Source organism: Bos grunniens, chromosome 5 (assembly GCF_055505025.1).
Source record: "Bos grunniens cultivar Pamir isolate PY7600 chromosome 5, Bosgru_T2T1.0, whole genome shotgun sequence".
Lineage (NCBI taxonomy): Eukaryota > Metazoa > Chordata > Mammalia > Artiodactyla > Bovidae > Bos > Bos grunniens.
This window is the reverse complement of record NC_141169.1, coordinates 65084232-65099069: the sequence shown is the minus strand read 5'-3', so window position 1 is coordinate 65099069 and position 14838 is coordinate 65084232. Positions and strand designations below refer to the sequence as shown.

At 34.1% G+C, this 14838-nt stretch overlaps 1 protein-coding gene across 7 annotated transcripts in view; it reads left to right on the top strand.

Annotated features, from left to right (window-relative positions):
* Positions 1-14838, top strand: part of BLTP3B (bridge-like lipid transfer protein family member 3B) — a 92540-nt gene that overhangs the window by 58435 nt on the left and 19267 nt on the right. For 4 of the 7 annotated variants that reach the window (XM_086400832.1, XM_086400834.1, XM_086400835.1 and 1 more), the window contains 6 exons: positions 721-862; positions 4697-4977; positions 6327-7828; positions 8175-8347; positions 12496-12638; positions 13323-13473. In XM_086400832.1, coding sequence (XP_086256958.1) covers positions 721-862; positions 4697-4977; positions 6327-7828; positions 8175-8347; positions 12496-12638; positions 13323-13473 — 2392 coding nt within the window. The remainder of the gene's footprint in view (positions 1-720; positions 863-4696; positions 4978-6326; positions 7829-8174; positions 8348-12495; positions 12639-13322; positions 13474-14838) is intronic. The other 3 variants (XM_086400833.1, XM_086400836.1, XM_086400837.1) reach the window with 1 other exon arrangement.

Here is a 14838-nt window from a genome sequence, read left to right as displayed (position 1 = left end):
GAGTTGTATACATGCTTTTGATGTAATTATAATTAGCTGTTTTGTGGAGAGTGAAAGATGTGTAACGTGAATCTTAAAACTAATAGTTTTTTTGGAAGAAAGCTCAGACTGTTTGACAGGAGCATTTATAGTTGCACTGTTACTTTTAAATTTTTATTGTGGTAAAATATACATAACATTTATCATTTTAGCCATTTTTAAGTGTAAAGTTCATTGACATTAAGTATATTCACATTATTATGTGATTATCACCACTGCGCATCTCCATAATTTTTTTGTTATTCTAAACAAAAGATCTGTATATAGTTATGTTATTTTTCATAATAATGAATTATAGTAAAGAATTATTATGAAGTACGTAGTTGGGAAGTAGTCTAGTCTTTAAAACTTGAATCTTGTCCTGACTCTGCCATTTGTATATTTGTACTGTCTTACAGAAATATTTTGTTGTTGTAAGCCTCAGAGTAGTAAATTTGCAAAGAAATTTGTACAGAATTGAGTTTGTCATTGATGAGAATCCAAAGAGTTTATGTTTTTATAAGTTGAATTGTATTATTTTAAAACAGTTTTATGTGAAATTAAATATATAATAAAGATTACAGTGGCAGTTAATTATTGGAAATAGTTTTAAGAATTTGAAGTGATGTTTGTGTTGCATAAATCTTTGGTGGAAAGGGCTTTGTTTAGTGTTACTTCAATAAACTTAATTTCTTTTTTTAGGTCTCTACAGCAGAACAATGTCGATCTTCCCCTAAAAGTATGATTTCTTGCAATAAAAAATCCCTGTATCTTCCACAAGAAATGTCAGCTGTCTATATAGAGTTCACAGAGTATTACTATCCAGATGGGAAGGATTTTCCAAGTAAGAGCATTTCCTATTTTGTTTTTATTTGTTCATTACTCATGAATTTTTTTTTTTTCATTCTAAGTTTTTGAGTTTTATAAATGTGAAAAAAGAAAGACGGAAGTCTATTGTTCTTTACCCTTAATAATCATTGTGTTTTGTATATAACTCTAATATAGCATTTTTACATACTTATTATTTGTTTCTGTGTTCTTTTTCCTTACTAGCTTGTAGCATCCTTCATATCAAGAACTGTGTAGTATTCATGCTTAATTTTATTCCTGAGGTTTGACTCATTTTTGTTCTTAGCAGCTGTTGTTAAATGAAAGAATGAATGAAAGTTAGATTATTTGTAGATTAAGATCAATGTTTTTTCTTTAGTAAAACACATTTATATTTAATTTATATAAAACTATATTTCATTCAAAAATGAATGATGAAGTTACCCGTTTAGCTATAGAGAATTTGGGAGGCTCGGTTTTGATACCCAGATGTATACCTTGGACAACTTTTGGCACTTGTCTTTAGTTAGAAACATTGAATTACATGAATTTTTATTTGTAAGCTACTTTATGACTATACATTTGTGTTCTTTGCTGTTGTCTCAGTTCATCTGATTCTTCAAACAAAAATTTGCCCTTGTTTATGTGGTACCTTTTTCATTATTTTGGTTGAAAATCATAGTTGAAAAAAGCTGTTTAAATGGGTTATGTTATTTTAAATTTTAAGTGGATTAATTTTTAAGTGGAACTCCAAATTCTCTGGCCTACTTAGCCCATTTGTTTATTATTCACTTAATATAGGTTTTTTTGTTTCAAAGGGAATTTCTGATGCTCATGCCTTTTTTGTAAAAAAGAAGATATCCTGGAAATTACTTTGAAAAAAAAATATCAAGCTATTTTATTTCAATCCTCATTTGTACCAAATTGTTTAGGATCTAATCCTCACCATCTTCATGCTTTTCAGTGGTCTTTTTGTATGTTTCAAATGTGTTTTCTCTTCTACCTTCTTGACAGAAACTGTGAAAATTAAGATAGTTTAAGGCATTTGCTCAGCACCTCATAAAGAATAAAGTGGCACAGCTGAAACTCAAGTATAGGTTTTCTAAATCAAAATTCTTCCCACCCCATCCCATCCTCACCCCCAAATTGTATTTCACTGCCCTCTAGTTGTTTGCAGTCATTTATCTGTAATTGGACAATCCCTTTGTTTCCAACACCCCCCATTGTTTTCCTTAAATAATGTCTCATTTGTTGAACTAGTAATTTTTCTTCAGAGTAAAGCCTATAGTTTCCAAGATTTCTGACTTCTAATCTAGGTTTATTTTTATCAGTTTTGTTAAAGTGCACCAAGGGAATTAAAATATTCTATAATCTATACATTTTCTTCTGATAAAAGTATAAAATTCCTTCACAGCAATTTGAATCTTAGCCCCCTAATATTTAAGAGTGAAACTGGTTGGTTATATTTAACTACTTTTATTATGGAAAATTTTACATATACAGAAATAAAGAACATAACATATTGAATCCCTACGTACAGGGAGGGATTCATTTGCAGTTCTCACATTTCATCTTTCTCTTAAGTGCTCCAACTTTAAAAATATATAATCTTTTCTTTATAATTGTAAATATAACATGCTCACAATATATATTATATATAAAGAAAATACGCCCCCCCCCCAAAAAAAAATGCCCATGAGCCTACAATTTAGAGAGAACTTATGCTAATAAAAGTGTATCAGTTTGCTAAAGCTACCATAATAAAATACTATAGACTGAGTGGTTTACATAGCAGAAATGTATTTATCCTCATAGTTCTAGAGGCTGGAATTCTAGGTCAAAGTGTTGGCATGGTTGTTTCCTTAGAGACCTTTCTTCTTGGCTTCTAGATGGTTGTCTCCTCACATGTCTTTCCTGTGTGTGTGTCTGTTTTCTAATCTCTTCTTATCACACCTGTCATATTGGACTAGGGCCCACCCCTATGAACTCATTTTGACCATAATTGACTTTTTAAAAGGCCTATCTCCAAATACATTTATTCCTGAGGTATTTGAAGTTAGAACTTCAGCATATTTATTTTGAGGGGATGCATTTCAGACCACAGCAATAAGTATAGTGTTGTTAGTCCTGTTTTGAATGTATGCATTTGTTTAACATATTTGACTTACATTCTGACCTTTACCCTTAATGATCCTAGTTTTCTACATGTTTATTTTAAATATCTTTAATAGCTACGTAATAACCTATTTCATAAGTAGACCCCTGTTAGAAACTGCATATAGATCTTTTTACTGCTTAGTGTACTAAGTTTCTTCCTCTGTCCCAGATCTGCGGTCAGAGTTCTTCTATTCTTCTGGACTACATTTACTCTCTGTTTCTCTCTATGGCTGCCATTATCACTAAGCTATATTTGAGATTCCCTCTCCTTTTTTCCCTCAACGTGATTGCCTCAGCAGCTCACCTCCTTACTATCCTTGAAGATAAGCACCTCCACATCCCCAATAAGATGTCTGTGTTGTACTTTAATTTTTCTACTTTCGTATATGTCTCTTGTAATCATCCATGAACTTTTAAAGGAAAGTTCTGTGACCTTTTTTATATTCTTTGTGCCTAATACAATACAGTTAATGTAGTTGGCTTCTTTGAATCTGCTGAAAGAAAGTAAATGAATGAAAGAAAACAAATGCTCTTCAAGACATTGTTACAATGTCATCTCTCTACTGATATCTCACACCTTGTGTTTATTTTCCTTAAATTAGCATAGTTTAAAAGTTCTAGATGTTCACACTGTTTGCTTTGGTAAAAGTGAATAGGTCTGAAATTTTGGAATAAAAGATCTTCACCAGAATACTCTGAAAATGATAATGGCTTTTATGAAGCAATAGATACAGATTTCTGGGAGTGATACACGCTAATTATGAATATTAGTTTAACATAAATTAGCACTAAAATGTTTATTCAACCCATAAGAGTCCAATGATTTGGAGGATCTATGAGTGTATTTGTTTGATTGATTATTCAAGAGATACATGATTTTTTACTTGGCACCAGATATGTTCAGAGAAGGCAATGGCACCCCACTCCAGTACTCTTGCCTGGAGAATCCCATGGATGGAGGAGCCTGGTAGGCTGCAGTCAATGGGGTTGCTAGGAGTCGGGCACAACTGAGCGACTTCACTTTCACTTTTCACTTTCATGCATTGGAGAAGGAAATGGCAACCCACTCCAGTGTTCTTGCCTGGAGAATCCCAGGGACGGGGGAGCCTGGTGGGCTGCCGTCTATGGGGTTGCACAGAGTCGGACATGACTGAAGTGACTTAGCAGCAGCAGCAGCAGATACTGTTCTAGGCTTAGGATTAAGTGGAGAATAAAACTTGTGTCTCACTTAGCACTTTCATAAGAAATTAGTCATTAGGCTTGGTTCTTTCATTTTAGAGAATTCAAATTAAGTCAGGTAGTAAATCCTTGTAGAAATACGTGACTGAGGATCACAACTTTGATGTGATCCTTTGATACTTTGAGCAAGAAGGTAAAATTTTTGAAGTTTGCTTCTTGGTGACTGTAACATTAGGAAAAGAAATCTAAACAGTACCTCTTACTTATGCAGTCAGATTTAGATCAAACTGTATAGTTTTCTATTAGTGAAGCATTGAAGATGTTTCCTGTCTCTCCAGACATGTGCTACCATCCCCTTCCACATATAGTATCACTTAAATTTTGTAAATAACATTGTAAAACATTTTAATGTTAATGTGGAAAGAATAAAGCTTAAACATGTATTTTCTGTTCTCAGGGAAGATTTAGAACTATCGGTTTATTAAAAATCTTTCTAAATTTTTTTTCTCCACAGTTCCATCTCCCAACCTTTATAGCCAGCTGAATGCACTACAGTTTACTGTGGATGAAAGAAGTATTTTATGGTTAAATCAGTTTGTGTTGGATTTAAAACAAAGTCTTAATCAATTTATGGCTGTGTACAAGTTGAATGACAATTCAAAATCTGATGAGCATGTTGATATTCGAGTCGATGGCTTAATGCTAAAGGTACCATATAAACAAGTGGCTGTGAGAATAAAACCATTTTTACAGAAGAAAAGTTACCAGCATTGTAATTTCCAGGATTTAAGATGGGTACTCAAATATAAATCAACTTCATTGCAATCTTAATTTTAATCTGTTTTCAATTATAGAAGCTTTAAGGGACTGCTTCCTCTCTCTTCCCCATTCCTTCTTTCTCTATTTTTCTTCTTTTTTTATTTTTTCCACTGCTCATCCATTTGGAGGTAAGCAGTAGAAATAAGTTACTTTTTCTTTATAATTTGTTTTATTTTTGACTGCACTGGGTCTTCGTTGCTGTGCCCAGGCTTTCTCTAGCTGCAGTGAGTAGGGTCCGCTCTTAGTTGAGGTGTGCAGGCTTCTCAGTGTGGTGGCTTCTCTTGTTCCAGAGGGTAGTTTGTAGGCACATGGGCTTCGGTAGTTGTAGTGTGCGGGCTCAGTAGTTGTCGCTCACAGGCTCTAGAATGTGGGCTTGAGTGCTTGTGGCACATGGGCTTAGTTGCCTGGCAGCATGTAGAATCTTCCTGGACCAGGAATTGAACCTGTGTATCCTGCATTGACAGGTGAATTCTTAGCTACTATACCACCAGGGAAGTCCTAAATATCACTTTTTCGCCCTGCTTTTTACCAGAGCTGATAAATTTTTTTTAATAAGGGTAAATAATACAGTGAAGTTTTAAAATTGTGTCTGGGCTTTATTTGTTGCATTTATTCTGTTATTAATATGTAAAGATAATAGAAAGTTCCTTTTTATTGCTGCCAAGTAGTTGATAATCAGAGTTCCATGGATATTTGAACTTTAAAGCAAGGAAGCTAAAAAAATAGTATAGTTTGAACTCTTTGTTGTAAATATTTTGAAGACTGGGCTTTATTATCTTAGAAAATAATTTTACTAAATAGTTTGACCTATACTCCTATGTTTATTTTCTTAATAGTGTTCTCCCAAATAAATGGCTCAAATGATAATTATCCAGTCATTCCATTTACTTATCTAGTCATCCTCCAGATCACTTGAAGTTAAAATATTATGACAAAAAATTCTCTTTTCCAAACTTGGCACTTATATACTCAGGTCATATATATATATATATACACACTCAGGGCATAGTAAGCATTTAATAATTGATTTACTTGATTTAATTCAGTTTTGTCCCTTTTATTTTGTGATAGTCTACAAATATGTGTGTTATGTACATTTTTCATTGTGGTTTTTTTCCCCTTTGGTTCTTTTGTTAGTTGTTAATCATTAAAACCTTTTCATTTGGTTTAATAAGATTTGGGTGGAGAGAATATTTTATGTCAGGATAGAAAAATAGTGTTTTGGGGAGAAATGTCAAAAAGGATTTCTGTGCTGTCATATTATTTTATCTTCAAGCTGTGTGGATTTGTAAGTCAGGCTAGATTAGTTTTTTTTTCTCTTCTAGTTTGTCATTCCTTCTGAAATGAAATCTGAATGTCATCAAGATCAACCACGTGCAATTTCTATTCAGAGTTCTGAAATGATTGCTACAAATACAAGACACTGTCCAAACTGTCGACATTCTGATTTAGAAGCTTTATTTCAAGACTTCAAAGATTGTGATTTTTTCAGTAAAACATATACCAGTTTCCCCAAATCTGGTGACAATTTTAATCTTCTGCATCCAATCTTCCAGAGACATGCTCATGAACAGGATACCAAACTGCATGAAGTTTATAAAGGCAATGTTACTCCCAAGCTGAATAAACACACTCTTAAAACCTCTGCTGCCACAGATGTTTGGGCTGTGTACTTTTCTCAATTTTGGATAGATTATGAAGGGATGAAAAGTGGAAAAGGACGACCAATAAATTTTGTAGATTCTTTCCCTCTTTCCATCTGGATTTGTCAACCAAAAAGGTATGCAGTGTCACAAAAGTCGCTGCAGACTTGTAATCAAATCTCTCTAAATACATCACAAAGTGAGTCTAGTGATCTGACTGGCCGATGGAAGCGAAAAAAGCTCTTGAAGGAGTATTACAGTACAGAATGTGATCCCTTGACCAGTGGTGGTCAGAAACCTTCTTCAGATACATTTTTAAGATTTTCTTCACCATCATCAGATGCAGATATTCATGTCCTGGTTCATGTTCGTAAACATGTCAGTATGCAAATCAATCACTACCAGTATTTGCTCTTGCTTTTCCTCCATGAGTCACTTATTTTGCTTTCAGAGAATTTAAGGAAAGATGTAGAAGCTGTGACTGGCAGTCCGGCTAGTCAGACATCTGTTTGCATCGGAATTTTACTTAAAAGTGCAGAAGTGGCTCTTTTGCTACATCCTGTGGATCAAGCAAATACTCTTAAGTCTCCTGTTTCTGAAAGTGTGAGCCCAATGGTTCCAGATTATCTGCCTGCAGAAAATGGAGAATTTTTGCCTTCAAAAAGAAAACATGTTAGTAGTGGAATAAATCAAATTAGAAGTGTAACTCTTAATCATATGTCGGACAACAGATCTATGAGTGTTGACCTTAGCCATGTCCCTGTGAAGGATTCTTCGCTTTTTAAATCAGCTAGTGATACAAATCTGCAAAAAGATATTTCTTCTCTGAATTATTTATCAGATAAAAATTTAGGGAAAATAAGTGAAGTTGAAAGTAGTGGACTTGTTAGCCAAAGTGGCTCAGGAGAAATTGGATCAGAAACAAGTGGCAAAAAGGTTTCATCTTACACAGATTCAAATAGTGTCTTAAACTACAGAGAAGATTCAAGTATACTGTCATTTGATGATGGTGGTAATCAGAACATACTTTCAAATAGTTTAACTAGTAAGAGAAGTGAAACCATAGAGTCGATCTTTAAGGCTGAAGATTTGCTTCCAGAAACAGCTTCACTCTCTGAGAATGTGGAAATCAGTAAAGAAGAAGCACCCACCATCAGAACACTTAAATCACAGTCATCCTTAAGGTAATGACTTACTGTTGGATTTGGATTGGGAGTTTGTTTAATTGTGTGTGTGTGTGTGTGTGTGTGTGTGTGTGCACAACATACAAGCATGTGCATGTGCTTATGAGTATCTTTTGGCTTTGGACAGAAAACCATGATAAATGAGGCATTAAAATTAGCACATGGAAAAATAAGTTTTTCAGAATATAAAAATACTTTGAGCTTATCCTTAGATAATATAATTTTAAAACTTTGTGTATATTATATATATATATATTTTTTTTTTGTTTGTTTGTTTGACATATTCTTTAGAAAGTATCCTTTTCCTTTTATGTGATGATTTTCTGATACTTTCGTTTGTTAACAGCGGAAAGCCTAAGGAACGTTGCCTACCCACCTTGGCTCCAGTCTCTACTTATAAGAACATGAGAAGAAGCCCCTCACAAACCTCACTGGATACCATTTCACTTGACAGCATGATATTGGAAGAACAGTTATTAGAAAGTGATGGAAGTGATAGTCATATATTTTTGGAAAAAGGTAAAGCAATTCAATTTAAGAATTTATATACACACATCTTAGAAGTGGCATTTAAGGTGTTTTTAGTTATACTCAGTAATCAGTCATAGCCTAAAAAGATTTATTTATACACACATACACAATACAAAGAACATTGTACCTAACTTCTTAATAGTTGTTCTAGTGCATCTTTTGACCAAATACTCCTTCCTTTTTATGGATGATGTTTAGCAGTTATTTATATATAGTCATTTAGATCATTAATGCTACTAGCCTCTATCACAGGGACCCCTGTATTTGGAATTTGATTAGATGGGCTTAATTTGCATGATGAATTCTCAACTATGACTGTGATTTTTCCAGTCTATGTTGTTCTATGATTGTAATTTTTCCTGAATGGATCTGTGTGGTTCTGTGACTGTGGTTCTATGACTGTAATTTTTCCAGAATGGATCCGTTGATTCTATGTGGTTCTGTGACTATAATTTTTCCAGAATGGATTTTTGATTCCCATAACCAGAATTCTCCTTCATACGTGATAGTGTATGATGGAACTACATGATTCCCCTATTTTATTCAGAAGCAACAAATGCCTTAGTACAGACCATTAGGAATGACTTAGTATTAGACACATCCCCATCACTAAGACATTGGGGACTTTGTGAACAGGAATAAAACCGTGGACCGTAGCCAGAGAATAGTTGCCTGTACAGACCTTAAAGTTTAAGAGAGGCAAATATGAATTACTTTGCATATGAAGAGTAAAAACCTATTGGTATAGTTGAAAACGGCTTAGGCTAGGAAAAGCTCATAGCTTTAGAAACTGAAGCTTGGAGAAATTAATGTCCAGATAAGAAGTAATAGAGGCAGATTTGGATCTCAATTGGTCTGATTCAGGAACCTAAGCTTTCAACCAACCAGTATGCTATGCCAGCACTCCAGACTTGGAAAATGATTACTGTATGTAAACAAAAAGCCCTTTTGTAGTCCATTCACAGTAATCTTCTTCCCAGCATACTCTACCAGTTAAATATAGATGAGGTACTGATAGGGGTCATAGAAATGTATTCTTGATTCAGATAGCTCTATTTCCTAGTTCCCTTGCCCCCTTTATGGCTTAAGATTCTACTTTAATAGAAGATTTCTGTTTTGTGATCAAATGATGCTTCAAAAACAGTGTTCCTGCAGAAAACATTTCCATTTATTCTCAGAAAGTATCAGTGATTTTCTTATTTCTAAAAATTAAATAATAAAAGTGACTACCACTCAATGTGGAAAATTTAGAAAATATAAACTACTACAATTTGGAGAATAACTCAAAAGTCCCACAATCTAGAGATACCAATTGTAATTTATCTTGTAAATGTATATATATATTTCCATACATGTATATATAGTATCACACCTTATATATGGTTCTCAGCCTGTTTTTTTACCAGTATTAAGTTATTAAATTGTCATAAGAATGGACCCTGACTTTTTAATTGTTACCCTGATACTGAATATTTAGATTGTTTTTAGTTTTTTCCACAGCTATAAGATGCTATAATTAGTATCATTGTTCATAAATTTTTATCTGCATTTCTAATAACTGTCTTAGAATAGATTCTAGCTGTAGACTGTTTTTAGGATCTTGAAAAATACAAGGGCATTTGATTTTATGTGTAATGCTTAAATGATATATGACTGTGTATTTGTAGTTCTCTTTAACTGTAATAATTTTCTATTAAAATAATTATTTTCATTAGGAAAAGACTTATTTTTTCTGTGTTTCATTTTAGTTTTACAAGAAATATATGAGTTCTTTCTCATTTAAGAAAACATCACATGTCATGGAAATATCTAGAGTAGAAATTTAAGGTATCACTGTAATACCACCGTTACTCTGCCCTTGATACCGTTCCCCATTCTGGAAATAGCTACCATTGACTTTTGGTATATATAATTCTGGACATTTTTCTTTGTGTTTTCATATACATGTTTGTATGTTTACATGGCTTCCTGGTGGCTCAGATGATAATGAATCTGCCTGAGTGTAGGAGACCCAGGTTCGATCCTTGGGTTGGGAAGATCCCTGGAGAAGGGAATGGCTAACCACTCCAGTATTCTTGCCTAGAGAATTCTATGGACTGAGGACCCTGGCAGGCTACAGTCCATGGCGTCACAAAAAGTCGGACATGACTGAGTGACTGACACTTTCACTTCGCTTTCATGTATGTTTCCACATATGAACACTAACATATACATATATATATACACACACACACACACACATATATATATATATATATACATATACATACACATACACATTTACATACACATATATATTGTGAATTTGTATTTTTGAATATATATACATATTTATAAATGAACAAACCCATAGCTGGACTGCCAGCCCACCACAAATTTCAATCTAGTCTCCCCAGTTTTTTTTCATTTTATAGGCAGAATATTCTTTTAAAAAGTGTATATTATCATGTCAATATCCATTTTAGTCCTGATAAGTTTTAACTGCTATAAGGCTGTTAATTTAAAAAGAAAATGTTACTGACAATGCTCTATGTGACCTGGCCCCAGCTTACATTTCTCTTGTTTTCCCATGTGCTTACTAAACTTGTTGTACTATAATATTTACTATACAGTATATATCAGTCTTTCTGTCAGCCTCTTCACTATGACAAATTCCCTCAGTCTTTGTACCTGTGCCTCAAATATTCCTTTTCTTTCTTTTTACTTTATCTTAAATATTATTTTATTAGTGAAATTTTCTTAACCTGTGGCAGTATTAGGAACTCCCTGTGAAATGTGGGAATTTATTCATACTAAATTTCATTTATATGCATTTCTCTGACCTAAAAATCATTTTATTTATCCATTCAGTAGGTAATTTGTTGAACACCTACTTGCTTTGTCAGGCACTGAGTTAGAACCTGATTATATATAGTAGTAAATATAATAATAAAAATTATTACAAAGAAAGACAAATACTATATGATTTCACTCATATTGTGGGTTATATTTTTTAAAAACCAAAATGAAAACAGAGCAAAAACAAGTTTGTAGATACAAAAACAGATTGGTTGTTACCAGAGGGCAAGGGGATGGGGAAATGGTCAAAATGGATGAAGGAGATCAATTTTATCATTATGGATGGTGAACTAGTCTTTTGATGGTGCACTTTGTAGTGTACACAGATGTCAAATTATAATGTACATCTGAAAAAAAGAAATTTTTAACAAGCTTCTTGCAAGTTACATTGAGCAGAATGTTCTTTCAGTGAATGAAAATGATACTCATTCTATAATGCACTTAGTGAAATGTTATGAAGACTTATGATCAAGATGTTTATAACAACAACAAAGTAAAGCTTTGTCAAATGCTATCATGTAAGCAAAAGGGTTTAGAGAATGACTAACTTGGTTGTTTTGTCATTCAGTGAATTAATCCTTGAAATCATTTTTAGAATTATTAGCTTTTCTTTTTTTTTTTAATATAAAGTCAGAATCCAGGCATGATTGAAGTAAAAAAAGTGAGGCTTTGTTTTGTGTCTTTGGCCCTTCTCATTTTTCTAGATTCATTTTCATTTCAACAATTCTTTTTTATGGTATTTCGAAAAAGTGTTGATTTGTTATGAACACAAATTTTTAAAAATTATCCTTTATCACAGGGAGTTTGAGAAATATTGAAAAAGAGCACATTGAGGAATTAAGGCAGGTTGGTAAGGATGGAAAACAATCACATTGACAATAGTAGTATTGATTTCATGTAGAAGAACTGTAGGATACTGAAAAGGGAAATGAAGTGGTCAGACTGGGATCACTGAATATTGGATAGAACAGAGGAGGCAAAGCTGGCTGACCAGGAACTGCTAGTAACGCCAGCACCACACCTGCAATGGGAAGAACACAGACTGTGGCTGACTGCGGTAGACTTCTTTTCATACTGAGTTTAGGGTTTAATATCTCTAACACCTTACTGTGGAAAGTTATTTCTTACTTTTTGCTGACTAACTGCAATTTAATTTTTCTTTGCTTCTTGTCTTCTTAAATAAGACTATGCTTGAGACAGAGTTGAAGGAACAGTCTCTTTTGGTTAGATAAATGTAACATTATTGGATCATGTATAAACTGATTTTAATTTATTAGTTTATTTTTATCTTATTTCAGGTATTAAAAAGAATTCAACTACAAATTACCAGAGCCCAGCCGATCAGACAAATACCAGTGCAAACCTACAGAATTATGGTGAAACCTCTCCAGACGCCATCAGTACAAATTCAGAGGGTGCTCAAGAAAGTCATGATGACCTGGTAATCTTTTCAGAGACATTCTATGAAGAGAAATGCCACCAACTTTATCTCATATTCAATATGTACCCATTTATGAGCATTGATATGTAAAAATAATTGAAATTGTGGGTAATTTACTTTGCTCTTCCTACTCTTGAAATTTTTCCTTCACTCTTACTGAATTATTATTCTCTGAATTTCATTTTTCTAAATTTTAAAAAAAAAATTGTGTTGAAGAGGAAAGGTTCTATCTTTTTTCCATTCTCTATGCTTTGACCTTTATTTTAATTTGATTAAATCTACTGTGAAAAAGTTTGATAGTAAGGATGGTAGTCAGTCCTTATGAGGGGCTGTCTACAAAAGAAATATGTTACTGGTTTATTTTAAGCCCTCTTCACCTAATAAAGTATTCTTATGGATGCCTTAGAAAATGTGTTCAGCTTTTAGTGAAAAGCTAATGAAAAATATGTAACAAAACCATCATATATTTAATCTTGGTGACCTAAAACAATTCTCTTGACTGAGCAGAAAGAAAGGAAGTGGAAGTTTATCACTGTAATATAATAACTGCTTTCAGTTGGTCACAAATATATTTTTATTAGTCACAGTTGTATTTTTTAGAGGTTATAGTAGTTTCCTGTGTTTTCCCTAAACTCTGTTTTGAATTATTTGGTATACTAATATTATTTATGCAATCCTTATTAGATGTCAATTGTGGTATTTAAAATTACTGGTGTTAATGGGGAAATTGACATCCGAGGTGAAGATACGGAAATCTGTCTTCAAGTGGACCAAGTGATACCAGATCAGTTAGGCAATATCAGTCTACGGCATTACCTTAGTCATCGTCCAGTAGGTAAGACTTCAGTGTGATTTAAGCTTGTTTTCTTTTTTAAGCCAAGAGCTCCATCATTTCAAGTAGATATTGATTAAATTTTCAAGGAGATAATGATGACTTTCTACTGGTTATATCTGAATAGGATCAAAATATTCTTTTAACATGGGAAGACCTGATTACTATTTCAAACTCCACCCCTTCAGTTCAGTTCAGTCGCTCAGTCGTGTCCAACTCTTTACGACCCCATGAATTGCAGCACGCCAGGCCTCCCTGTCCATCACCAACTCCCGGAGTTCACCCAAACTCATGTCCATTGAGTCGGTGATGCCATCCAGCCATCTCATCCTCTGTCATCCCCTTCTCCTCCTGCCCCCAATCCCTCCCAGCATCAGGGTCTTTTCCAGTGAATCAACTCTTTGCATGAGGTGGCCAAAGTATTGGAGTTTCAGCTTCATCATCAGTCCTTCCAATGAATAATTAGGATTGATTTCCTTTAAGATTGACTGGTTGGATCTCCTTGCAGTCCAAGGGACTCTCAAGAGTCTTCTCCAACACTACAGTTCAAAAGCATCAGTTCTTTGGTGCTCAGCCTTCTTTGTGGTCCAACTCTCACATCTGTACCTGACTACTGGAAAAACTATAGCTTTGACTAGATGAACCTTTGTCGGCCAAGTAATGTGTTTGCTTTTCAATGCACTGTCTATGTTTGTCATAGCTTTTCTTCCAAGGAGCAAGTGTCTTTTAATTTCATGGCTGCAGTCACCATCCATAGTGATTTTGGAGCCCAGTGAAAGGTTGTTGCTGAACCTCGAAAAGACGTCGGGATTCTTGGCCTCCAGAGGAGAAGAATTCAATCTAGGGCCAGAGATGAGGCTTGATTGCTCAGAGCTTTTGTGTAATAAAGTTTTATTAAAGTATAAAGGAGATAGAGAAAGCTTCTGACATAGGCATCAGAAGGGGGCAGAAAGAGTACCCCCTTGCTAGTATTAGCAATGGAGTTATATACTCTCCAATGAATCCAAAGAAAGTCTGGAGGTTGTAAAGACCTTACCAGACCTACTCCAATAATTTACATTTTAAGATAACAGAATTAGCCAGAAGGTTTAATCCAGAGACTGTCCTCAGGCAGGATACATTATTGTTATATAGACCTACTCCCATAATTTACATTTTAAAATAACAGGATTAGCCAGAAGGTTTAATCCAGAGACTATCCTCAGGCAGGATACAGAATCCTAAGGAATGTAGAGGGGAAAAAAAAGGCTTGTCCTTTCTTCCTCCTTGAGAATTCCAGACCCCTCTCTCCTTGGGGACCCCTAGTTGTCTTATCAACCTGCTTAGGAAATGACTCTCTCACCAAGAAAATAAAGTCTGCCACTGTTT